Source organism: Mchenga conophoros, linkage group LG12, assembly GCF_057382185.1.
Source record: "Mchenga conophoros isolate Kocher_MC1m ecotype Shallow Benthic linkage group LG12, M_conophoros_male_GT1.1, whole genome shotgun sequence".
Lineage (NCBI taxonomy): Eukaryota > Metazoa > Chordata > Actinopteri > Cichliformes > Cichlidae > Mchenga > Mchenga conophoros.
In genome coordinates, this window is record NC_140537.1 from 9,916,761 (window position 1) to 9,942,910 (window position 26,150).

The 26,150-nt window shown below is 42.4% G+C and overlaps 2 protein-coding genes across 3 annotated transcripts; both read right to left on the reverse strand.

The window, feature by feature from the left end:
* Positions 1–422: 422 nt before the first annotated feature.
* card9 (caspase recruitment domain family, member 9) lies at positions 423–8,394 on the reverse strand. Its single transcript, XM_085293618.1, has 13 exons — positions 8,160–8,394; positions 7,975–8,044; positions 6,966–7,103; positions 6,760–6,878; positions 6,453–6,659; positions 6,293–6,373; positions 5,392–5,616; positions 4,391–4,516; positions 4,125–4,313; positions 3,983–4,040; positions 3,786–3,907; positions 3,646–3,701; positions 423–3,560 (listed from the first exon to the last, which is right to left on the reverse strand). Exons 1-13 carry the CDS (start codon positions 8,271–8,273, stop codon positions 3,473–3,475), a joined length of 1,593 nt encoding a protein of 530 aa, XP_085149744.1. The 5' UTR covers positions 8,274–8,394; the 3' UTR covers positions 423–3,472.
* A 2,097-nt stretch (positions 8,395–10,491) lies between these two features.
* Positions 10,492–25,810, reverse strand: snapc4 (small nuclear RNA activating complex, polypeptide 4). 2 transcript variants are annotated; one of them, XM_085293620.1, is made up of 23 exons: positions 25,533–25,810; positions 24,945–25,058; positions 24,820–24,863; positions 24,635–24,731; positions 24,384–24,409; positions 24,182–24,304; positions 23,816–23,956; positions 23,644–23,728; positions 22,665–22,746; positions 22,384–22,485; positions 21,899–21,971; positions 21,644–21,808; positions 21,409–21,559; positions 21,197–21,303; positions 20,882–20,976; positions 20,706–20,800; positions 18,937–19,028; positions 15,418–16,938; positions 14,075–14,674; positions 12,906–13,791; positions 12,674–12,762; positions 12,437–12,561; positions 10,492–11,125 (listed from the first exon to the last, which is right to left on the reverse strand). In XM_085293620.1, exons 2-22 carry the CDS (start codon positions 25,054–25,056, stop codon positions 12,475–12,477), a joined length of 4,773 nt encoding a protein of 1,590 aa, XP_085149746.1. In that variant the 5' UTR covers positions 25,057–25,058; positions 25,533–25,810; the 3' UTR covers positions 10,492–11,125; positions 12,437–12,474. The 2 variants fall into 2 exon arrangements, with proteins under 2 accessions (XP_085149746.1, XP_085149745.1); XM_085293619.1 differs by having other exon boundaries at positions 12,437–12,762; positions 25,533–25,809.
* Positions 25,811–26,150: the final 340 nt, after the last annotated feature.

Here is a 26,150-nt window from a genome sequence, read left to right on the forward strand (position 1 = left end):
AGTCATACAGACTCCTGTTAAAATTAGGAGCTGTAAAGCGGAGCAGGAGCCTTACTGTCAGATATCCTGAGGTGGAGGAGATTCACTCTATCAGGAGAGATCAGGAGCTCTGAAGAAAATATTGGATCACCTGTCAAAATCTGAAAATTCATCAGCAATAGAAGAAAACTGAAAAATCAGTGCAAGAGCTGATCATATTCTCTCCCTCAGTGATTAACTGTGCTTTATTGAACATTTGCTGCTAATTAAATAGAAAAATTAATCTTCTTGATTGATTAAATACTGAAAAAAGACAAAAATACAATATGTTCTTCTGGGCAAAACAAAACAAAAGTTATATCCTGATTCTAATAATTTAACATCCACAACACTTCATACAAAAATCAAACTTTTAAGAAATTAAATAGGAATAACAAGAAACAGAGTTTTGAAAAATGTTTTATGACATCAAGCTCAATTTATAAATTCTTTAAATCCCACAGTAAAATGAATTTTAACAAAGTTCTTAAATCAAACTTCACAAAAATGAAATCAGATTATTTTGGTTGCCTGTTCTGCTCATGCTTGGCTCTATGTTTTTATTCTGGGTTTCCACTACAAGATCACCTTTTTTTTTTGTTTAATTTTATTTAAGTTCTTCCTTCTCAAAAAGACTGAGCCTCCCTGTTTCAACGGCTTCTGGAGGCCTTCTGAAGAGCAGCGCCTGTGCTGATGATCTGTACTGTCTGTAGTTTGTAGGCATTCTGTACCTGCTGCAGGTTACTATATAAATAAATTTGTGACAAGCTGACATCAGTTTGTGATGGAAGCCAAAAAAAGAAAAAGAAAAAAGGAAGCTGAAAACATAATCCAGAACTTTGGCTCGCAGGCATTACTTCTACACATCACTGTCATTATTTGAAACTTTTATCATGTTCATAATAAAGACAAGCCACACTGTAAATTACATATAGACAGAAGTAAAGAAGAAAAATCAGATTATGTACACTGCAACAAAAGTCATCAATAAAAAAATATGGGTTATTGGGGTGTTTGAATGCCATGGAAAGTGACATTCAGACAAAAAAAAAGAAAAATAAACATTGTTAATAAATAATACCTATTTAATTTACCTTCAGTACCTAATTATTCAAAGTTAATTGTAATTTTTAATTAAGAATTTTTAAAAGCCATTAGTAAAGTTTTAATTGGTTTTATAATGTCAATAATTTGTGTTTAAAATAATGGTAATGATATCAATTATAATTTTATAGCATTTATGTTGCATTATGTATTCAATCATAGCAGATAAGACACGCTAACTGCATTCTGCAGACATAATGATTTTGGTGTCCAGCAACATTCATCAAAATAGTAAAGTGAGACCAGTTTCAATTTCAAATCATATTTTAAACCAGGATCTCTCCCTAAAGCTAGTGAAAGAAACAAGAACAAAAACAACAACCTCCAGGTTCACAGCCGCTGATGTCAAGCCTACTTATACAAAGTAAATACTGTATACTAAGCATCGCTTCATTATTTATAATAACAATTCAATTAATATGTAGCAAAGTCTAAATGAAGTATCAGAGTCTGGAATCTGAGATTTTCTCCGGCTTCCAGGTAGCACTTTTTGTATTGAACAAAACAAATCATTTCGACAAACACTGCAAGTTTCCTGATTTCAGAGCATGAAATGTTACAGTGAAAAAATTAACTTCTAGGTGAAGAAAAAGCCAACTTCAGATTCAATTGGAAACTGAAAGCTCTGTCAATTTTTAGAAATCTGAGCAGATTTGGATCCACTGTTTGGTCATGGTCTGGTCTTTCTGTGCTTTTCCTGAGTTGAAATCTTATTTAGCAGGCGGAGAGTTCTTTTTGTCTTTGGGATCGTATCTCAGAGAGCAATGGCATGTAAAGTTAAAGCTTTCATGCTTTAACTTGGAAAGATTATTTAAAATAACTAGAAACCATAGGATGTACAACTTTACATCTCTGCATCAACCCAACATACCGCATCTTCTCATCGCTCTTCTCACTGATCACATAACTACATACATCATAGACACTAGTTTAACTAGTGTGCTACCAGAAACAGTGCCAGTGCAGAGCCAATTCTGACTTGGTGAAAATCATGGCAGACCGAATCTGTAAGCTGCATTTGCCCTTCCCATAGTCACCAGTAGCAGTGGTTTCAACTTTGGACACAACAATTTTGTTAGGAACAAAGTTTTTAGCATCAGTAAGAGTCATTTCTTGTGGAATTGTCAACTATGGGAAAAGCAATAAATGTGTCCATTCCATAGACTGTATGTTAAAGTTGGACAAATCTTCATGAAAGTGCCTGAATTATTTCTAATGGCCAGGAGGGGGCGACTTCTCTGGTTGCAAAAAGACTTCCAGTTGTGTAAAAATCAATAAGAAAATCACAAGTTGTCAGCCAATGAGCACGTGGCATTTGTTTTTGTGGGGTTTTTTTTCATCAAAATGCTCAGTTGAAGGCTTCACCAACCTAGAAGTGATGTCTCATTGGGTGCATCCATCTTCTACACCAGGTGAAAGCACCTTCTGTTTTGATACGCCTTAACTGTGGAATATCCCACCTCGTTATATCATAATTATGATCTCTGTCAATGATTTTAAAGGAAAATTTCCCGCGTTTAATGTGAAATATTAATACATATATTATAGTTATAAGGGGAATCCAGAAAAGTGTCTAGAAGTGACATGACCACCAGGGATAATAGAAAGTCAATGAAATTAAGTTATGTCAAGATGAAATAACCTTTGGCGATGCGCAGTGGGCGGGTCTGAGTTAAACTTTTCTCAACTTCAAGCTGAGCGTTTTAAATGACTGCCGGTGAATCCAAAGATGCTGCTAATTCACAAATGAAAGGGTGGTAAATACCTCAGCGACGTACCTAAGCAGCTTGAAGCTGGAACGTCTACTCGTGACCAATCGTCTGCTACAAAATTTCTACATACTGCTTCCTCTGTCAACTCCCATTAGGGCCAGATTTTCTAACGGTCTGCAGCAGCACAAAACCCTCATCAGGTTCATCAGTTCGGCTCCTTTTGACTCAATAGGTTGTGCTGCTCTTGGTTCATTTCTCATTACTGAAATAAACTGGCTGGATCTAGTTTTTAAATGAGCGACGTTAACAAGTGAGATGCAGAATTTCCTCTCCCATCTCTGCACTTTTGCAAATGCAGCATCACACAATCTTGCATCCTTCAGTAAATCTGGCCTTCAGTTTTTAGGTTGACAGTTGTGATGTATTGTTGCTATTAAGTTTACATTTCTTTTCTTTAAGTCCTATTAGGAATTCTTGTGTTAAAAATAAACAGCTATATGTTGTCTTAATTTGTCTGAAGTAAAACTTAAATGCTGCTTCTTAGAGTTGTTTTGGTGTTGCCATATGGAGCACTTTGAGCTGCAGGTTGGTAAAAAATATGCCATGCATTTAACGTTAAATACATTCATGGCGTCACATCAGTCAGAGTCGGTGATGTCGCTGCTGTCGTCGAGGTTACAGGCTATATAGTCTGTACTGTTGAGCTTTGACCTGAGGGCTCGCTTCCTGTTGGAAATAAGAACACAGTCATACTCACACTGTATGCATGTACAGATGTATAGAAATAAAGTTTTAAAAAGCCAGTACTAACCTGCGGTAAACAAAGTTTGAACGACCTCTAAAACAGACTTCTGCTTGCTCCTCCTCCTGTAGACGAACAGACAGGCTTTGAAGTCTCTTCCAAACACCATGAGTTAAATTAGCAGTGTGAATAAGGCACGTAGAAATTACCCATGATACAGTATTACTGGATTTGAAGCCAGGCTCGACGATTTCTCCTGAAGAGTCATTCTGCTGCCGCTGAGCCTCGTCGTTCTCCCCCGAAGTCCCGCTGCGAACCTCCTCACTGCTGCCTGTTCACACAAAACCACTGCACATGACATCACCTCACATTACCCCGTGTCATCTCATCACATGACATGACTGACCTTTAGCAGTGCTCTTTGGAGGCTCCTCCTCTTCCTCGCTGCTCACACTCCTTTCACACTGAGGACAGAAGCCGGTGTTATTACCTCAATACTTCACCTTCATAAAATCCCTCCTCCTCCAGCTCCTCCAGCTGCTCCTCACCTGATGAGAGTTGGAAGTGATTCTGCGGAGGCGTGTCCTCAGCTGTAGCTCCTCCCCCTGTGACCTCAGCAGCAGAAGCTCCAGCCTGTCTATTTGCTCAGTCAGCTTTCTGACCTGCTCCCTGTACTGGTCTTTCTCCTGCAGGAGTACCCGTGCCTCCTCATGCTTCTCTGACTGCGATGACAGCGCCTGAAGAACCGACCAGAGTTAACACCCACCAACATTCTGCCCCACCTCCCGTTCTTATCCCTTCTCAGGCTCCTCACCTTTTCTCTCTCCCTGATCACCTCTTCCAGCTGTCTCAGGGTTTGCTTGTTTTGTTGACGGTAGATCTTGGCATCTCCTTTCAGCTGAGCACAGCGCAGTTCCAGTTCCTCTTTCTCCTCCAAAGTCTGAAAACAAACGCATTCAGGCTTGCAAAACCAAGAATGAGATTCACACACACACACATACAGCCTCCAGCAGTTGCACTTGATAGCTGACACATGACACACTCGAGGGATTGACATCAAATAGAAGCATGCATGTGGATTTCCTGCTACTCTTTGCTCCAATAAAACATCCTTTTACTGTGGCATGAGCAATGCTGCTGCTCAGAAACACCATGGTGCACATTCACTACTAACTAAACTCAACCTAAAACCACATATCGCTGAAAATATGACAAAAGTAATGATTCATCACAAGGAACATCTCAGAGATTACACTTATCTTGAAACTTATCCTCCAGTTTATCCGGGGGAACACCAAGGCATTCCCAGGCCAGCTGAGAGATATAATCTCGACAGCGTGTCCTGGGTCTGCCCTGGGGCCTCCTCCCAGTGGGACATGCTCGGAAAACCTCGCACAGGAGGCGCCCAGGGGGCATCCTTGTCAAATGCCCGAACCACCTCAACTGGCTCATTTTGATGTGGAGGAGCAGCAAGTCTACTCTGAGCCCATCCCGAATGGCCGAACTTCTCATCCTCTCTAAGGGAGAGGCCAGCCACCCTTCAGAGGAAGCCCATTTCCGCCACTTGTATTCGCGATCTCGTTCTTTCGGTCACTACCCACAGCTCATGACCACACTCCACCCTCTAATCCAAATATGGTCACTTAAGGGTCCCAAAAAACTAAATGGAATCAGCCAAAATGCTAATATTACATGTGATACATTCTACAATTTAAATTTCCCTGAATGCATTATATTTATTTGCTTAAAGGGAGCGGCTTTGCATTCTGTTAGCCATGTGCTATAGTCTTGTTTGAAACTACCGGTGCTCCTCACCCTGGCTCTCTGCTCCTCTGTTTTGTGGAGTTCTCTCCTCAGTCTGAACACAGTGGAGAGGAGGTTCATCATAGGAGCTTTGCTCTCCTGCTTCTCCTGCTGCTGCTGCTGCTTTGGTGCCTCCTCCTTCTTCTCCTGCTTTTTCTCCTCCTGTTTCTCCTCTTTCAGCTCCTCCACTTTATCCGGGTGGAAAAAGGTCTCAGTGGGCAAAGCTAGACTCTTGCTCTGAAATACACAAGTTAACACGTTAATCTAAGTGGTGTTTTTTTAACCTTTAAACAGTTTTTAAGCTCTGCAAAAAGAACCGAAGTGTAGTCTGGGATAAGAGGTGTGCGAAATACTTTTCACTACTAATCAGTTCATGTGGGATAACACATGAAAGGTGTTTGAATTGTTTGTTAAAGTGTAGCTGTGAAAACTGCCTTTAAAACCAAGTCCAGTGCAACAAAATTGTAGTGAAAAGCAGATTCTAGGCAAAGCAGCAGAAACAGTCATGTGAAAGTTTTGGTCTTCACCAAACATTGCTCAGTGTGCTACGGCCGAACATCTCCACTTTGGTTGTTTCTATCCACAGGATGTGGTTGTGGTTTCTTCACATGTAACCTTGGAAACCTAAGCTGTGCTGCCATGCTTTCTCGTGGCAACCCTTCCAAACAAGCATTCATATTCAGTCTTTTTTTCTCATTGTATAGTCATGAATTTTGATATTTTCTTAGCTTTTCACAGGACTGCAAAGCCATGTGAAATCTTCCTCTTTCATGTGGCTGTAGTTATGTAATGTAACCTGCAGGTATGAGCTCAAACTAAAAACACTCAACAGTCGAAGCTGAATAATTCATACATAGCTGTAGTGAGGGTCAGATAAAAGGTAAAAGGGTGTGTGTTAGATATCCAGTACCACCTGGAGTGGTCTCAGTGTTCGTCGCCTCAGCAGTCGAGTCTGGTTTTCTGCTCGCATCACTGTGTGTTTCAGGCGCTCTACCTACACACATAGAGGTCAGAGGTCAGGCTCTATCTCTGTACGGGTCAGCAGCATGTCAGATGGACACACGTTAGCTGACCTCTATCTGCAGATCTCTGTTGGCCAGCAGGGCGTTGCTCTTCTCCTGGTTCAGACTGTTGATGTCAGCCATCAGACTGTAGTTGTGATCTCTGAGCTGCTTGACCTCCTCACTCAGCCGCTCCCGTTCATCTCGCACCTTCTGCACGCGCTCAGTCAGCTTTTTCAGCTCACGGTCTTTCAGCTGCTGCTGGCGAGACCACACCTCCTGAAGAGAAGCGCAAGAGAGAACACAGCGATTGAACATTACGTTTTTTGTGTAATTTCCATCTCGCTCTGTTCCTCAGTAACCGTGTGGCTGAACCAACCTGATCCTTGGCAGCAGAGCAGGCCTGCTGGCGGCGCCTCCGCTCATCCTGCAGTGCCCTCTGCAGGCGGCTGAGCTCCGACATCAAGAACTGAGTGAGACCCGATTCTCCTGCAGTGTCTGAACACGCAATACACAGCTGATCAGAATCAATTTATAATCAGTACATGAAAATATCTGAACAGGCAAACAGTCAGGAAGACAGACCAATCAGGATGCTGAAGGTCTTGTTGGGTTCCTTCCCAGTGATCCGGCTATACAGTTGAGGATAATCCAGTTCCAGACTCTCCAGGAAAGCTGTGTAACCTTTGACTCCCGTTCGCTGCAAAATGTCCAGTAGGGCCCCTACAGATTAAAGGTTACAACAAAGGTCAGCGGATGCAAGACTCATTACGCTGATATATAATGGTGCTATCTATATAGGGACACCAAGGGTCAGTGCGACCGTTTTGGCCACGTTGACATGTATAAGAACAACAACGGCAACCAAACACTTCTTTAAACATGAACAGGGCATAATCTAAGTGAGTATGGTCTGACTTCTGTGACTCAGATGTCACCATGAATATCTATATTTGGTGAGGTTATGCGCACTCTGTTGTTTTCTTTTTGGTTGTTTTTTTCTAATTAATTTTTGTTCATGATGACCTAACCGATTAAGTAAATGCTTACAGTTTCTTTTAACAGAAAAACTCTGAAAGTGGGTTTGCCAACTAACGTCAACAACACCCTGCCAAGGTGTAGAGGAACCACACTGTTACAACTTCCTAGTATTTTAGACCATTCTGACCACACGCAGCAGCCACTGAGTGAGAACTCTCTTTGTCTTGTTTCTAAGACATTTCTGATCTTGTCTCATACAGCTTTACTGATAGAAGTAAGCTAGGCTGATGGGAAGTCACTGAATTAGACCTCTCCGCCAGGAGACGTTTGTAATTTATGAATGTGTTTTAAAGACTCATCTTACTCATAGACAGTATAAAGGATGAACAGTGAAGATGTGTGCTTTCAGCTAAATTTTTCAAGTATTTACTTCTCCCCAGCAGTTACATGAACCCAGATTTCAGATGAATTAATTAAACATTGCTGTGTTTTTTTGTGTTTTTTTCCTCCTTGTGGATCAGGAGGTTCACGTGGAGGCCTTTCTGGACTAACTGAAAGGTTTGTACTGGCTTCAATCTGGTATGTTTAAAAAAAACAAAAAAACCCAACGTACCAACTTTACGCCTCCTGATGACGAGCGCCGGGTCATTGAAGAGCTGCTCTTCATCCTCAGCACTGATTACCTGATAAGGTAGACCACACATGAACCTATCACCACCTGAAAGGAAGGAAGAGGAGCAACAACCACAGGAGCAGAGAGGAGAGTAGCAAGAACAAGAGGCAGGAGCAAGAGCATACCTGACACTGGCGGAGGTAGGGGGTGATTCTTGAAGGATCAATAGTTTTGATGAGCAGCATCCTGAAGTCATCCAGCTGGAGCCAACAGAGGTCATCCTCACTCACTCCATCCATCGTGCCGTTACACACTACACAACACACCACTGTGCACACTGAGGACTACACTGAGTACGCTGGTTACACTGGTCCCACACACCCGCTTCTCTCTATCTGCCTCTGATTTTCTGAACACATCGTTGAGGTCACTTCTTGTTTTACTGTCAGTCTCCGCCTCATTTAACTGACTCTGAGCTGACTGATTCCAGCTCATCTGAATACACCAATCAGGTCACAGCTGTTTAGCACTGAGCTTTCTGATCAAGCTGACTGTCCACATTCTGCTTGGGTAATACTTTATAACATCAGTAATGCTCACAATGCTTTCCAACTTTAACATCATCTCATGGTCACTGTGTCTACTTTTATTCTATAATTTAAGACACTTTTTTATTATATTATTCTATTTAAGTTTATAAAACCATTTCATTAGATTAAAAAAACAATACTTTTACTTAGTAAGCTCCATTAAATTTACTTTTTAAAAAACAAAAACAAAAACTGAGCTCTTTTCTTTTGAGTGACTTTTCTCTTATTGAGTTACACTCTATCAACCTTTTAAAATTTATTGACTTACTTTACCTGTCATGAGTGGTTAAAGTAGGATTTGGCTGATAAGGTTACCACAAGAGTGGATGTGTAAGTGCAATGTGGAGAAGTAAAGTAAAGCTTCCTGCATGCGTGCAAATGACCTGTTTTGCCTCACTTCGACATGAATGGATTTGATTAGACAATTATTCAGCACTTTACCACTGTTTGACTAAATGGATCCAAATTCTTATAATGTGGGAGGAAGCTGAGAGAGGAAGCAATGTGCACGCAGGTACACGGAGAAAGGGCCAAGATCTTCAGAGCTTCTTGTTGTGAAGTGACAGTGCACACTATCTGACCACCATGCAAGATAATGAGCATTGATCTTTTTTAATTAATCCCAAATTTCCCAACTTTTTAAATATAGTAATGTATCTTATCAAAATATCTTAATTGCTATTTGTTTAAAAAATAAAATAAAAAATGCTGTTTAAAATCATTACTTTTGTTATATACACACCACCGGTCAAAAGTTTTAGAAAATCCCAATTTTTCCAGTTTGTTATTAAAAATTATGCTGTTTAATGTCTCATTGCACTCTGAAATGAAAGCATAATACAAATATGCAATTAGAGTGAAAAAAGAAATCATGGAATTAATTTATAGGCCAAAATGTATTCTAAACTTTTGACTCAAACTGGCCACCTGTGGCATACACTTTCTTTGCAAGTTTTCTGTAGGACAGACCTACATTTTTAGACGTGTTATGATGGTCTGTCTCGGTCTCTCTTCCATTGTTAATTCTTAAAAGTACATTTTTTTGGGGTAACCTTACTTTTTTTAACCTCTGGCAGTTCACCTCTTACATTTGTACATAGCGGACTTGTTTCTGCACTCTTTTAAACAAATAGTCTATAAGTAGGTTAGCAGTTCATTTTCTGGCAGCTCCAATCTGTATGCCAAAGTATCCTTGGGCTGAACCCCGAGTTAGCCCTGATGTGTTGATCAGAGTGTGAATGTTAGATAGCAACAAGTGCTTTTTTCAATAAAGTCAGTGAACATTAATAATCATTTTTTAATTTGCCTTTTCCCCCCTCCTTGTAATAATTTAGTTTTCTGTTGTGAAAACCCGAGTCTTGACATCTACCACCCACCCAAACATTGCTGCAGACCAATCACTATTCTCTATGATAATGTGGCCCCCCTCAACATCTGCGGTCTCCCAAAGCCCCCCCCCCCCAAACTGAGCAGAGGCTGGAGGAACACACTATTGAGCCCTTCTCTGGGCATGGGTCAAAGCTCTTTTGGAGACATGGGGGGGACCTATATGATATTAAATGGGTGGTTTTAATGTTAGCTTACGAGTGTGCATATAAAATTGTGTGTCCAAATCCTAAACCACATGACAAAAAAAGATTACAGATGGACAGAAGCTTTAGTTCTCTATAGTGTTAAATATGCAAAAGAGGAAGAAGTGAAGGATTAGAGAAGTCTGAAGGGGAATCACTCCCAGCCAACAGGAAGCATCATCTGACTGAAACAGGAAGTTGTGCCACAGCAGCAGTCTCAGTCTTGAAATTTTACCAACACAAGGACATGTAAAAGAAGTAATGAAAGTCTAAGAGTCACAGCAGATTTCACAAACAGGAGGCAAAAAGACATGTCCTCACTGTCTCCAATAACAGGCACGCACACACACAGATGCTTTTTCATTCCAAACAAACCTTTTTATTCGAAAATAAAACAACATTTGTGTACAGAAGCTGAAAAATTTCAGCAGCAGCAGCAGCAGCAGCAAAAAAACAAAACCAAAAAAAAACATTTTTTAGTGCAATTTAGTGAGTTTTGAACTCATTCTTAAGTTGCTACACATATTCAACACTAACACTCAGTTCCTTTTACTCCCTGCCGACCACAGTCATCCTTTATAAAGACATCAGTCTCACTTCAGTCTGTAAGAACTAAGCTTCCCATTCTTAGAAAACCAACTCCTCCAAACATCATCACTGCACTCAAAAGTTGCATTTTGAGGGTCCCTGAATGCACCTAATAAAACAGAACATTGTATCTGTTTGTGAAGTCGCCCAGGAAAGTGTTTTCATAGATATAAAAACAGATGTATAAACGATTACATACTAAAGTCATTTTCACCTGAGGAACTGAACATGTGACCTGAATGTATAGATGAACACATTTTCCCCAGAAAGTGCCTTTTCTGTTTTCTTTAGTTTCTGCTCGTCTGGTCAGGTCTGGTCCGACGTGGGTCTGGTGACATCTGTGATCCCTGAAAAGTGACTGGCTGAAGCTCCAGAGCTGTCACACAGCAGCTGCAGTGATTTCTGTGGACAAAAACAAAAATTTCTCAGTGTGTTTGTGCCTCTGTTCTGATTACTGAACCACAGGATTTTGATGTGATCAGACTTCACGACTGCGTGAGTCACTGCAGGGTTACCCACATTGAATTATTTTTGCTCAGCTGTTGTATTTTCAGTGTTTTCTACAGAAATCCAGAGTTAATGAACAGCAGAATTACAACTATGTGACTCCTAAAATAACCATTACTGCTATTAATTACATTTTTTGGTTCATTTTGTTAGTACTATATAGTCACAGATTTGTTTTTATCATGGTCCTATTTTAAATACACTTGAGCTATCGCAGCCTGGATTACGTGGCCAGCATGACATTCACTTTCTTATTTCACCTCTCTGTCTCAGACACGCAAGGAAAAATATACTCAAATGTGAGTCACACTAACTTCCCTCTATTCTGTGAGGCACAGAGGGCACTTTCTCACTCAGTGATCATTTTACATGCAAATACAGCCAAAATGACAGCATCACTGCTGCTTTAGCTGTCCTTTCATCAACTTCCACACTGAAACTAATGAGGTTCTTTTTCCATCCTTTTCTTTGTTTTTCCCCTTTAGATCAGGGATGTTGGGAGGAGTTTTACAGCTTTTCCTATTGATAAAGCGGGGGGCGCTGGAGCCTATCCCAGCTGTCATAGGGCGAGAGGCGGGGTACTCCCTGGACAGGTCGCCAGTCTGTCGCAGGGCTAACACACAGGGACAGACAACCATTCACACTCACATTCACTCGCACATTCACACCTAGTGGCAATTTGGATTATCCAATTAACCTATCCCCACAAGCTGCATGTCTTTGGACGGTGGGAGGAAGCCGGAGTACCCGGAGAGAACCCACGCAAACACGGGGAGAACATGCAAACTCCACACAGAAAGACCCCGGCCTGATGGTGGAATTGAACTCAGGACCTTCTTGCTGTGAGGCAACAGTGCTAACCACCGTGCCGCCCAATTATTATCCACACAATACCAAATTAGTTTCACTGGTCCGGCCCACCTAAAAGCAAAGTGGGCTATATATGGCCCACTATGTAAAATTAGTTTGAAATCCCTGCTTTAGATTTAGACAGATTTCTACATAAAGAAACTGGCTATTTCTGCTATCATGTGATAAAAGTATAGAAACCTTACAGAGAAGAACTCGAATTTGTGGCATTTGGGGCTAACAATTTGTTTCCCAAATGACCGTATATGTGCCCACAGTAAGTTGAATGCTGCCAGAGTCAGTGTTACTGTGATATAAACAGAAGTTGAAACTACCTGAATAACCTACGCAACTCACCTCAGCTCTCCTCAGTTTTGCCATTTCTTTGAGTTTCCTTAGCTCCACTTCTTCTTCTCCTTCCTCCTCCACCTCCTCTTCCTTCTCCTCTTCCTGATTGGTCTGGCAGGCTTCAACCTTTGGGACTGGTGGCATGGTAGCCAGGAGTGCGGGGAGAGTAAAACAAGACAGAAAGCGTGCCTTCAGCAACTGGTAGGCAGGATTATTTGAGAAACGCTCAGCTACCAGCTGACGCACTGCTGCCACCAGCTCCTCCTCCTCTTCCTCCTCATTCTTCTCCTGCTGCTCCAGGTGGTCAGAGCTGACAGGGGTGGCTGCGGGGGAAGCTGCAGGGAGACACAAACAAACAGAACAACCTGAAGTCTCTGGAGGAAACTGCCAATTATTAAACATCCAGCACTTAATATTTTATCAACAGAATTTAGAGCGTAGGAGACACCACCTGCTGTCGGGTCATATGGTGTGTTACCTGGGTGTTTCTCGGCGGGTGTGATGTCTGAGGTGGAGTCCGGCAGGTCTGGTGGAGGTTGAGGCGGAGGGTCATTGGAGCCGTTCTTTGTGCTGCTGTCAGGCTTGGAATTGGTCTGGGGCCATCTGGATTTGTTGCCCTCACGCACCAGCTGCAGGGACGACCTGGTTAGGGACTTCTTGGCACAAAGCAATCTACTGAGCATGCTCAGATTGCTGACAAAGGGTGGAAGGTAGGGCAGGGACAAGCTCAATCCTGGTACTACCACCCCTCCTGACCCACTTAACCAGTCATTTATGGCTGCTGGGGATTCCACGAATATAAGAGAGGGGTCGATCTCCAGCACCTCCTTCCTCAGTGGCCTGGACTGTGGGGCATCCACTCTGACTGTGCCCAACGGTGAGAAGTTAGTGGAAGACCGCGGGGGACAAAAAGGGAGGGAGTAGAGACCATGGTCTAGGTCAGATGGCTGCACTGAGGGTGGGGCGAGAGGCCTTGGGTTACAAACGGGTGGCTCAGGAAGTGGGTGAGGTTGATTTGGAAGGGTTATCGGTACAGGCCCAGAGGACAGTTTAGGTGCAATTGGCCGCAGGCCTCTGGTGGCGAGCTGGACAGGTGATGTGGCTGTGTGTTGGTTTAAACTACTCCCTGGGGAAGGAGGGACAGTGTTTATTGCCGCCATCTCCAGGCCCTGGGACGGGGCTTGCGAAAGCTGGACCAGGCCTGTAGGAGTCATGAACCACATCGACTGACCCGGACATAAATGCAACCTGGGCACCGGAGCAGCAACTGGAGTCTGTGTGCTCGCTTTCTCTTTAGAGCAAGCACCGCGAGAACGCTTCTGCCGAGGAGATGAGGTAGAAGATTTTTTCTTCTTGGCTTCAGCCTGCAAACACAGACCACAGAGGAGACAGGCTGAAGAGGTGACAGATACCAGCTAATAAAAACTACCAGCTAATGACCTGCAGCATCGGTCTCCTGCTTTCGTCAACTTCAAATCTTTTGCAGCTGTTTGGATGGCAGCTGTTTGGTATTTTGATTTTTAAGGAGACCTAAGAAACTCTCGTTTAAAGTCAACTAGGTGATTACACTACCTGTACATGCTTTGCTATTGTTGTTGTAATTATGTGACTAAATGAGGAATGAAGAACAGAATCTAGTAATCTTACCTTGGCCTGAGCATCTTCCTGCAGAGCTTTGGCTTTATGAGTCGGCTTTCGAATTCGCTTTCCGTCCACACCTGTACTTGTCCTGCCTACACACTGGTCGTCCTCGTTTCTCATCACTTCCTGCTTTTCTGCTGCTTGCCTCTGTCTTTTCTTTCCTCTGGCCTGGCCATCTGGAACATTGTTGTCTGGCTGCTTTGGGACAGGACAAGGCTGACTCAAGTCAGACCCATGCTCAGTGGGGCTAGGTGTTAAAAATGTGTAGTTGTGGTCGCTGGAGTTTGGGCATGAAGTGGAGGAAACAGCATGTTGGCTGGTCACACTGGAGGGGAGTGGGACTAAACTAAAGTTTAGAGTTGAAGACATGGCTCCGTCAGAGTGGGAAGGCGTGGCAGACTGGCGTGATGGGAAGGACAGGTTATCAGAAGTTGAAGAGTCATTCGGTGTGAGACGAAGGGATGTGACTAATGAAGAAGGGATAACATCAACTGGATGAGCTGTAGGAGGTGTGGTTTGGGAGGAGTGAACAGTCTGAGGTAGCAGCTCGATGGGAGGACTGGCCATCTTTAATGGAGCAGACTTTGCCGTCTTTTTTACTTTAGCCTAAACAAAACAAAACAAAGACAGAGATGAGCCAGCAAGATCTATATGGCATTCTGATGAGAATGGAAATCGTGAGACCATGACGTGTCCCGAGTGGGTATGCTGTGTGCTAAACTTCTGGCAACAAAGAAGAAAATGGTGAAGAATTTCAGCAGAAACTCAAGAATTATGCCAGGGGAAAATAAGCTGTATGTAGAAGTTGCTGAAGAGCTGCCTTGTACCTGTGACATGTGCAATGACAATAAAGTTGAATTCCATTCTATTCTATACAAATAACATTGAACTGAACGAGTCGTTTCATATTTTGGAAACATATGCATGACAATGACTGAAATTATATTAAACGATAATTTCTAGGTAATTCTGGGATTTTTTTCAGAATACTGAAAAGTTCAAACAATAGCAGGCAGTGCAATGGTATACTTAATAGTGTGGGAAAGTTTGCATGGTTATGGTGGACTCGTAAAGGCTAGATGATTAGATTACATAAGTTTAAAAAAAATCCACTGGGCTCAATAAAGGCCTTTTCCCCCCTGCAGCACACTTTTCTCACTCGATAATGGTTTCTAAGTCTCTTTGCAAGTAGAACAAATCGAGCATGAGTGAAAGCAGCATTTTAATTGTTATACTCCCAGTCTAAAAGATAAATAATACAATATTTTTTGTAATAAAAGCAACTAGAAAACAAGCAAAAATAGTGACTTCTGTATAATCATTTATTGCGAGAAATCTGAAAATGTTACCTTTGCTTTAGTGACTTGGCGTGGAGCTCTGGCCTTCTGACTGAGATTCGTCTTCTTTCTGTCCTTGCTCATACTAACTTCTCCCTCCACACCTGCATGTACAACCCCATTCTGACTCTCGTGATTCTCTGTTTGCTTTTTTCTGGGTAGATTTAGGGTGGAGGGGGAAAGGCAAAGTTGGCGGGAACAGGCAGGAGGGGAGAGGACAGCAGTTTGTGAGGGGCTAATAGGCTGATTAAGGAATGGGGGCAATGAGGCTGTGAGGCTTTGGGTCAAAGGTACAGCCTGTTGGTTACAGCTAGAGGAGACATTCTGGAGCGTTGAGACCACAAAAACTGGAGTGGTAGTCTGCCTCTGACAAGCAGCAGGAAGAGCAAATGGAGAAATAGTGACCTCTGCATGCCGAGATGTGTGTTGAGCTCGAGAGAAAGCAGCATTCAGCTGTGAGTCAGAATGAGGAATTGAGGCAGGCTGGGGAAATGACAAAGGAGCAACTTGAGTCCGGATGTTAGGAGGCACCTGAGTAACAATTGATGGGTGCAGCTGAGGAGGAGGAGTTTGTCTGCACCACCTGTCTGCCGGAGATGGCTCCTGCATGCCCAAATGCATTCGCTGAAGTATTCCTGCCACAGTATTTGGATTTTTAAATTTGCCAGGAGGAGGATTGGAAGGTGGAGTTATTAACGTCACCCCGCTTTGCCTCCGCTCTATCATCTCCTTACAACCCATGACATCCACATTCATGACTTTGAGGAACAACGTGAAGACAGATGTTGAAGAAAGCTCTTTCTTCTCTGCTCGCTCCCTCAGGACATCTTCTGCCATTCTTTTGGTGCTGGCTGGGATCAGCAGGTTGCCAATCCATGGTGTCACTGCAGCCTGAAGCATGAGGTCTACCCCCTGGCCAGTCATTCCTTTCATAAAGAGTGGCCTGCTGGTTTGGGAAGTTTTTGTCTTACATTTAGACCTACTGTAAAACCTCCGTGCTTGATTGTGCAAGTGGGCTCGGAGCTGGTCAGGTGACACCATCATCATGGCGCCGCTGTCGTGGCGTTCTTCCCATCGCAGCTCCCTGGGAGGTGGGCCGATGATTACAGAGCGTCCAGACTTCCCCAAAATGGTTGATCGCACTAACTTGTCATTGTGAGACTCGTTGGAGGAAGCCAACACCACTGGACAAAAGTTCAAGGAAGTAAATGGTTGGGCTCTTTCAACTGGAATCCATTCCTGCATGGGTGGGAACGTATATTCTTCCTCCAATTCCTCCTCCTTCTGCTCCTCTTGCACTTCCACTAGTTTCTCCACTTCTGGTACCTCTGTCTTTTTCATCTTTTTCTTCTCATCATCACTGTCCATATATTCTATCGCCATCTCTTCCTCCTCCTCCTCCTCCTCACTAATCACTTCTTCTTTTATTGCCTTGAGGCGTCTCCTGATGTTGTTGTTGGTTTTAGCAGCCTTCTTCTTCTTCTCCTCATCTCCCCCACGTTTCCTCTGTGGTTTTCTAGCACACCCTAATTTCTGTTTTCAGAGAGTTAAAAAGAGTCATTGTTTCAGTTTCCATGGTTCCTAAGTAGTTAAGCAGTTGTCACATTTTTTGTGAATATTGCTCATTTATGTAGCTGATATTGTAATTCTATCTTCTGCCAGTGATTAAGCTGGCATTAAATAAAGTAAATGAATAAATGAACATAAGGAGTGTAATGAAAGTACCATTTGGTATGTTTCCTAATATTATAACTATTCTTTGATTATTTTGGTTTCATCTCGTTTACAGACCAGATCCCAGAAGTCCGAATTTTTCCGAACCACCAGCTGAATTACAGACACAGGTACAGGGGTGCAAAAAAGTATTTAGTCAGCCACCGATTGTGCAAGTTCCCCCACTTAAAATGATGACAGAGGTCAGTAATTTGCACCAGAGGTACACTTCAACTGTGAGAGACAGAATGTGAAAAAAAAAATCCATGCATCCACATGGTAGGATTTGTAAAGAATTTATTCGTAAATTAGGGTGGAAAATAAGTATTTGGTCACCTCAAACAAGGAAAATCTCTGGCTCTCACAGACCTGTAACGTCTTCTGTAAGAAGCTTTTCTGTCCCCCACTCGTTACCTGTATGAATGGCACCTGTTTGAACTCATCATCTGTATAAAAGACACCTGTCCACAGCCTCAAACAGTCAAACTCCAAACTCCGCCATGGCCAAGACCAAAGAGCTTTCGAAGGACACCAGGAAAAGTATTGTAGACCTGCACCAGACTGGGAAGAGTGAATCTACAATAGGCAAGCAGCTTGGTGTGAAAAAACCAACTGTGGGAGCAATCATCAGAAAATGGAAGACATACAAGACCACTGATAATCTCCCTCGATCTGGGGCTCCACGCAAGATCTCATCCCGTGGGGTCAAAATGATCATGAGAACGGTGAGCAAAGATCCCAGAACCACACGGGGGGACCTGGTGAATGACCTGCAGAGAGCTGGGACCAAAGTAACAAAGGTCACCATCAGTAACACACTACAACGGCAGGGAATCAAATCCCGCAGTGCCAGACGTGTTCCGCTGCTGAAGCCAGTGCATGTCCAGGCCCGTCTGAAGTTTGCCAGAGAGCACATGGATGATACAGCAGAGGATTGGGAGAATGTCATGTGGTCAGATGAAACCAAAGTAGAACTTTTTGGTATAAACTCAACTCGTCGTGTTTGGAGGAAGAAGAATACTGAGTTGCATCCCAAGAACACCATACCTACTGTGAAGCATGGGGGTGGAAACATCATGCTATGGGGCTGTTTTTCTGCCAAGGGGACAGGACGACTGATCCGTGTTAAGGACAGAATGAATGGGGCCATGTATCGTGAGATTTTGAGCCAAAACCTCCTTCCATCAGTGAGAACTTTGAAGATGAAACGAGGCTGGGTCTTCCAACATGACAATGATCCAAAACACACCGCCCGGGCAACAAAGGAGTGGCTCCGTAAGAAGCATTTGAAAGTCCTGGAGTGGCCTAGCCAGTCTCCAGACCTCAACCCCATAGAAAATCTGTGGCGGGAGTTGAAAGTCCGTGTTGCTCGGCGACAGCCCCAAAACATCACTGCTCTCGAGAAGATCTGCATGGAGGAATGGGCCAAAATACCAGCTACTGTGTGTGCAAACCTGGTAAAGACCTATAGTAAACGTTTGACCTCTGTTATTGCCAACAAAGGTTATGTTACAAAGTATTGAGTTGTATTTTTGTTATTGACCAAATACTTATTTTCCACCCTAATTTACGTATAAATTCTTTACAAATCCTACCATGTGGATTCATGGATTTTTTTTTTTTTTTCACATTCTGTCTCTCACAGTTGAAGTGTACCTCTGGTGCAAAATACTGACCTCTGTCATCATTTTAGGTGGGGGAACTTGCACAATCGGTGGCTGACTAAATACTTTTTTGCCCCACTGTAATCAGGTAATGCTATGTTAATCCTCTCACAACACCAACATTTCCCTCCCTCCAAGACAACAGGTCATGTACCTCATCTGCAGCTTTGGCCATTTGCCTCCATGTCCTCATACACTGAGCATCGATACGGTTGGGAATCTCAGCTGCGATCTTTGCCCAGTGACCTGAAAGAAAAAAAAACAAAAAAAAAAACACACACACACACACACACACACACACACACACACGAGTTCAAACACACAAACACTTGACAGCAGAGTGTGTCACTGCAGCTGCTTAAATGTTTAGTGCAGAGTTTTATTTTTCATTGGATATTAATAAAAAAAAAAAATGGCTGTGCAGATGAAAGATTTAGCTAAAGATTCATGGTATCAGATCACACTAAAGTATATTAAATGTGGAGCTGCCAGGCAGGAGGAAAAGAGAAAGACCACAAAACATCCATGGATGTAGTGAAGAAGGATACGGAGTGGGTTGTTGTGACGGAGGAGGCTGCTGTATGCTGCAGCTAAAGAAAGAAGAACGCTGCTATGAAAGGGCCGTTCTTAAATAAGGGAAATGGGGAGAAAAGGCTGAGGTATGCCAAATTACACAAGAAGGGCACTGAAGAAAAAAAAGAAAAAAAAAAGAAAAACAAAGAGTGGAAACATATTTATTTATCACTGTGTGGAAGGTCAAGTGAGCGGTACAACAGTGAGTGTTTACAGTCATCTATGGGGGGGAAAACTCCCACTAGGTTTAAATCTGGGACTCCCCACCAATTGATCCTTAGAACTGAAGAAGCTTCTCGGATGAGAGGTGAAACGTCTTCAAGCAACTCAAAGAAGTCCAGACACTTTTCTTTCCAAGCTCCTTAGTCTACGATGACCTGGATGACTGAACCTTCACAGACATGTCATCTATAAACCACACTGGAGACTCCACCATGGTATTTCAGTCAGTGGTGTGGAACAGGGGCAGTCATGGATTAGCCTCCCTAGATTAACATTATTGAAGCAGTGTGGGATCATCTTCACAGAGAACCGAGCAAAGGGTAGAAATATAGAACAGCTCTGGATGTTCTTCAAAGAGCCTGGAGAACTACAGCTGAAGAACACTGAAAAAAGAGACTTTAGGCTGTGTTGAAGAATAAAGATGGTCAAAGGCCAATTACAAAGTGTACAAACTCTGTTTTGGCCTTGTATACTATATTTCCATTTATTGCTGTACTGACTTTCCATTTTCCTATTAAAATATAAGGGGTTGCTAACGACTTTTGCACAGTACTGTATAAGTTTATAGGGTGAGGAGTTCAGCCACCCAGGATGGGCTCAGAGTAGAGCTGCTGCTCCTCCACATCAAAAGGAGCTAGTTGAGGTGGTTCGGGCATCTGATAAGGATGCCTCCTGGGTGAGGTGTTCCACGCATGTCCCATTGAGGAGGCCCTGGGGCAGAACCAGGGCATGCTGGAAAGGTTATAACTCTCGGCTGGCCTTGGAACGCCTTGATGTTCCCCCAGACAAGCTGGAGGAGGTGGCCGGGGAGAGGGAGGCCTGGCCTTCTCTGCTTAGGCTGCTGCCGTGACCCGGCTCAGGATAAGCGGAAGAAGACGGACCGATGGATGGATGTATACGTTTATAAAATCTTTATAAAAATCTACTGTCAGTAATGTTTATATTCTGATGAAAATGATTTATGTTCTCATTCTGTTGTCAAAACTGTTCCTTGGTTAATAAGTCAAAACAGAAAAGATGCTGCAGGAAAGATTTTGGGCTTGTGATTTCAGATTTTTTGTGTTTTTGTGAAAGCTGCTGCAGCAACATGCTTTTAATATGCTGCTCTGTGGCATGTTTGTGACCCACCGACTCCATGTTTCTCCACCAGCTCCACTAGCAGCTCTCTCTCCTTCCTGTCGAATGGGCCTCTTTTTGTCCCCGCCTTCAGACAGTCATAATACCTGCAAGCAACCCCACACACATCTTAACTAGGACCCAGATTATCAGACAAACTCAGTTCTGTTCTTCCAGTCAAGTGTTACCTGTCTCTGCAGCCTCCATCAGTGCGTCCGGGAACCTCCAACCTGATCTTCCACCAGTTCTTCTCTCCGTGACGAGCCACAGCTTGTAGCAGAAGCTGACAGACAAAGACCGGTCAGTAACTAGATGTTATCATATGTATCAAATATATATATGCAAATATAAAAAACACTCATAGTAGGTTCCAAACTGGGACCTTATGCAGCAGAATCTCATCACAGGAACACAAACAAGTACTTCCTCTCTGAACTATTTACACTACTGATTGTACACTGATGTGGCTCTGCTATGGTGTATCCACTTAGTCCTCTGTGTACCTTATCCTCCTGCTTGGTCCATGGCCCTCTCTTCAGGCTCGGGTCTAAAACTTGGTTCCACCTGTAGATCAACTGTGCAGGGTCACGACCCTCCATGAAGTAACTCACTGGGAACAGAAGAGGTTTCAGAGTGTTGGCATGTAAAACAAGCACATGCACCTCATTAATGACAGAGAGACAGGCAGACTGATGTAACAGTGTGATGTGATTACTCTGTGTGTATGGGATGAAGTTCCCGATCCTCATCTTGTCCACCAGCTCTCTCAGCAAATCATCTTCAGCTGGAGTCCAGCTGCCACGTTTTAATGATCCCGAGACAAAACGCTGGAACATCTGAAGACACATGAAAGCTGTTCTTCCAGTCTGGGAGGGAGGGGAGGGGAGAGAAAGAGAGATCAAAAATAGACACACATTTCAGACAAAAAGACAGTGCTCCCTCCTGCTCACCCCCAGCTCTTGAGCGATGATCTCCCAGTGTCTCTCTTCGTGTTTCCTGCTGATCTCCTTCAGTTGCTGCACCTCCTCCTGGCTCCACCGAGTCTTATTAATGGACGGGTGGAGGAAGTTCTGCCAGAAACAGCGGATGTCCCCTGCATCCCTCGTCTCTTCAAACTGGGGACGATGGTAAAAGAAGTGATCACCTCAACACTCCGTCACTTTTGCATTCGTCATCGGATTCACTAATTACTTTTCAAAACTTACATCAATGTTGGATATTTTCTGCCAGTCATATTCTTCAAATCGATCACCAATCAGCTCCTCTTCCTTCTTCTGTCTGACCATTCAGAACAGAGAATGAGATACACGTTACATTTTAAACTGCTGAACATACTAGACTGTTACAATAAAAAGCTATTGATAGCAATATTTGTAGCAGTGGCTAATAGAAAAGTTAACTGCCTAGCATTATTCTAAATACTTGTTTCTTACCATACTAAACTAAACCTGAACCAAGCTAAAACATTCTGGTAAATCACTGGCTTCAGCTCAGAGCTGAAGAAGCTTCTCAGATGATCTTTAAGTTAAGGGTATTTGTCAGCTGTGCCAACATAGACCGTAAACTGTTTGTTGGACTTCTAGAGCTCTCCGATGTTACCTGATAATGTGACAATTCCCATTTCTGGTATAAATATGGACACATCTGGCCCTGCAAGAACACTGAAGTCCAAAATTGATATCCAGCTAACCTGAGCAAGTTGATTTCTCTCTCCAAACTGTCTATCTGCTCTCTGATTAGCTGCCTGTCTGCCTCCTCTACGGAGAGCAACTTCTGACTCAGGTAGTCCACCCTGAAAGAGAAACACACAAACACAGACACAAAAACAAGGCAGACAAAATGTAAAGTTAAAAAAAAAAAAAAAAAAAAAATATATATATATATATATATATATATATATATATATATATATATATATATATATATATATCAATAATAATTAAAAACAAAGATGAGAGCACGTGATGTTACTTTGAGAGTTTGGGCTGGATGAGTCTCCTCAGACTCTCCCTAGACACTGCATGGATCAAGAGAGTCTTCTGCCAGCTCTCCCCTAAGACACAGATATCAGAGATGTTGAAGGGACAAACACCACTTGGTGATAAAATGGTAAATGGTCTGAACTTATACAGGACCTATTATGCTCATATCCCTTCAATGTTGTTTTTGGGCTCTAATTTTCTTGACTGACAGTTGAAAATAATCCTTATTTATTTATTTATTTATTTATTTATTATCAGTGCAGCAACTTCAGTGGGACTTCAGTTCATTAGAATAAAACAAGCAGTTTTAACTCTAGTCCCATTAAGATACCTTTCTTTTGACTGCCTCTAGGATAGAAAAGTTTCTATGTTCACAGGTTACAGCTCTCTCTTTAAAAAAAAAAAAAAAAGCTACCTTGAAGTGGAGCAGTCTGCCTGCGCTTTCTGGCTCATAAGGATTACAGACCTTGTTGAAACTTTGGCCATGTTTAATATGAGTATCCACTACTGTAACCACCAATTTTAACAAAACAAATAGTCCAAAATACAGCATATTAACAAAGCATATTACATTTGCATGCCCATGTCCCAACTTTTAATAATTTGTTTAAAATGTTTTTGCGTGTTTGAGCACTTGAGATGCTCTTTGTATTCATTTCAAATTTAATGTATGGTTTAAATCACTTGCAAATCGTTATGGATTCTGTTTAATTTATATTTGTGCTGCAAAAACATCACTGAAATCAGGTTGATTACATAAATTATGCACCTGCTAAACATCAGCATTTTAGTCTTAGTTACATGAGCATGAGTAGATGCTAGTGCTAGTATTTAGGCCTAAACAGTGTCACAATGCACCTATCATGTTCATTTATTTATATACATTTATTTGGTTTGTTTCACTTTGGGTAAAATAAAAAAAAAAATAAAAAAAAAAGGGGGGGGGGGGGGAGTTTGTACTGTCTTACATCGTTTTATTTTCAGCTTCTTGTCATCGAGATATCCTGCAATCCTGCTCGCCTTTTCCTTCGCCTCCTGATTGGCTGGAGGACCCTGAAGACATACAGACAAACACAGCCCCTAATTGGTCAGCTGCAGTAACAGTAACCCTGTGTCAGTTGTTGGGCATGTTTGTCTTACCAGTCCCGTCAGTTTATCCTTGAAGTATGGTTTTAGGAAGCGACCTAGATACATCTTCATTGGCTGCTGGTAGGAGGAGTTGGTGGGCTGCTGTTTGGAAGGCTCTTTGATCTGTCCAGACAGCTGAGTTTCCAGCTCCTTCTGCATTAGAAAAACAACAAGCAAACAAACAAACAAACAAAAACATTTAATATGAGCACTGACCTACTGTCTGTAGTCATGTGTTAGTACTGACATGCTGTCTGAGATTGTCTGTTAACACTCCTAATGTCTCTGGTTGTGTGTTAATACTCTTCTAATGTCTGTATTTTGACCTGTTGTGTGCATTAATACTGACTGAGTATTTGTGTGTGTGTTAGTAGTGACCTGCTCCTTCTGGTTTTGTGTTAGTAGTTTCTCCAGCTGGTCCAGAGTCTCTTGGACCACCTGCTGGTACACGAGGTTCATCTGAAGACATGAGTCCACTGACGGTGACAGGCCAAGGTCACTCTGTAATCAGTGTAATTATACAAAGTTATTTCACAGTTACTGACAGAGGTACTGACAGCTTAAGGACATGGACGCTTACCTCCTCACTGATGCTGCAATCATCATCTGCCAGACAGAAAGCAGGAGACATTTATTTGCCTTTTTAAATTCTCTAACAAGTACCAGAGTTCCCAGTGTGGTTCCTTTAAGGTTCCTTCCTCATTTTTGATGTAAATTATATTTTAGCAGATAAAATGCATGGTGACTTTTTCATTAGTTTCTGATTATGTGAAAATAAATAAATAAATTCAGGCTCCACAGACATGCTGCAGGACAGCCAGAGAGAGGTACCTGAAACAATGATGGGACTGTGTGGTCCCAGCACTTCCTCCAGGTTCTGGATCTCTTTCTGGATTTTCTCTCTCTCAGCCAACAGACCTGCTGCAGACTGAATGCAAGAAAACACACACACAGAGATTTTGTGTCTTTGTCGGAACTCTCATTCAATTCATGCACAGTTTTACTGTGAGATCTACCTGTCCCGCTGGGGTATCCACATCTTCACGATCACAGTCATCATCTAGTCAGAGATATAGCAGGTTATTTAGAGACAAGCAAACAGAGAGCGCGATAAAGACAGACAGAGAGAGAAGATGGGTACCTGTCCCGCTGCTTAGGAGCTCCAGTTCAGCATTGGTTACAGACAGACTCCGTTCCAGTTCCTCCACCTCTCTCTGGATCTTGTCCCTCTTTGCTGCCAGAGAGGCGGACATGTCTGTGGACAGACACAGAGAAGGTTGCATTATTATGTCACGACAAACATCATGATGAGCCTTTAACCTGGTGATTTGGTTCAAACCGAAATATTTATTAATAAGCGTCTTTCTTTTGACCGACTTGTGGTCAGGGCAACCACTTCGATAGAAAACAACGCGCGCGGACGCACACACACAAACAAATATAAATATTTTTATTAACTTCCTGGTTGGGAACATTTATAAATATATGTATTAAAGACAAAACAATGTAAACGAGTCTTGTTCATTTTCTTTGTATAAAGCTTAAACTGAGTTTAACCTGAAGCAAACACTTTCAGATTCAGCAGTTGTAGCACTACTTGTAACAGCACTACAATACACACTGAGTAGTATTACTAACACACTGCAAGAGCGTCTAAGACCTCAGCATCTCGTGCAACATCGTTTACCTATGTGTCTTTACCGAGTCTTATTACGTTTCTACTTTTTACCTCCACACGCGGGGACCTCCAATCAACGCGTTTCCGACGTTAACATATTACCCAGCAGGCTCTGCGGCGGGGAAAACTGTGCTTGGACGTTCCGTTGTTCACACTTAAGTTCCGGTTCAGAAAGTCCACAAAAACCATGCATGGCAATTTATTATTCCGTTTGTCACTGCGATGCTTCAAGCTACACGCAAGAAAGGACAAAAAACAAAAAACCCGCAGCCCAAAACCTGCAATGCCACCGATCCGTTGTTTGGTTCCTTCCCCCGATGTCACTTCCGGTTGTTGCGTATTTTCATTCAGCATAGAAGTCAGTTTTCTTCAGATATTTTTATTTTTAGGCCAAATGCCCACAGTCCATGATGAGCCCTAAAATTATTTAAGTAACGCTTTTATTTTTTTTCCATTAAAAAAAAAACCCCCTAGTTTATAAACACACAACTTGACTTCATATTTTACCACATTTTCTTTATTTTTTTTCTTTACTCTGATGTAAACTAAGCTTCAACTTGTTTACATGAAAAATCCTATTGTGCAACACTTTCTTTAGTCTCATTGTTAATCTATTTTTTTTCTAAATTATTTTTTAAGTCCTAAAAAATATAGTTTCTTTGAAGAAAA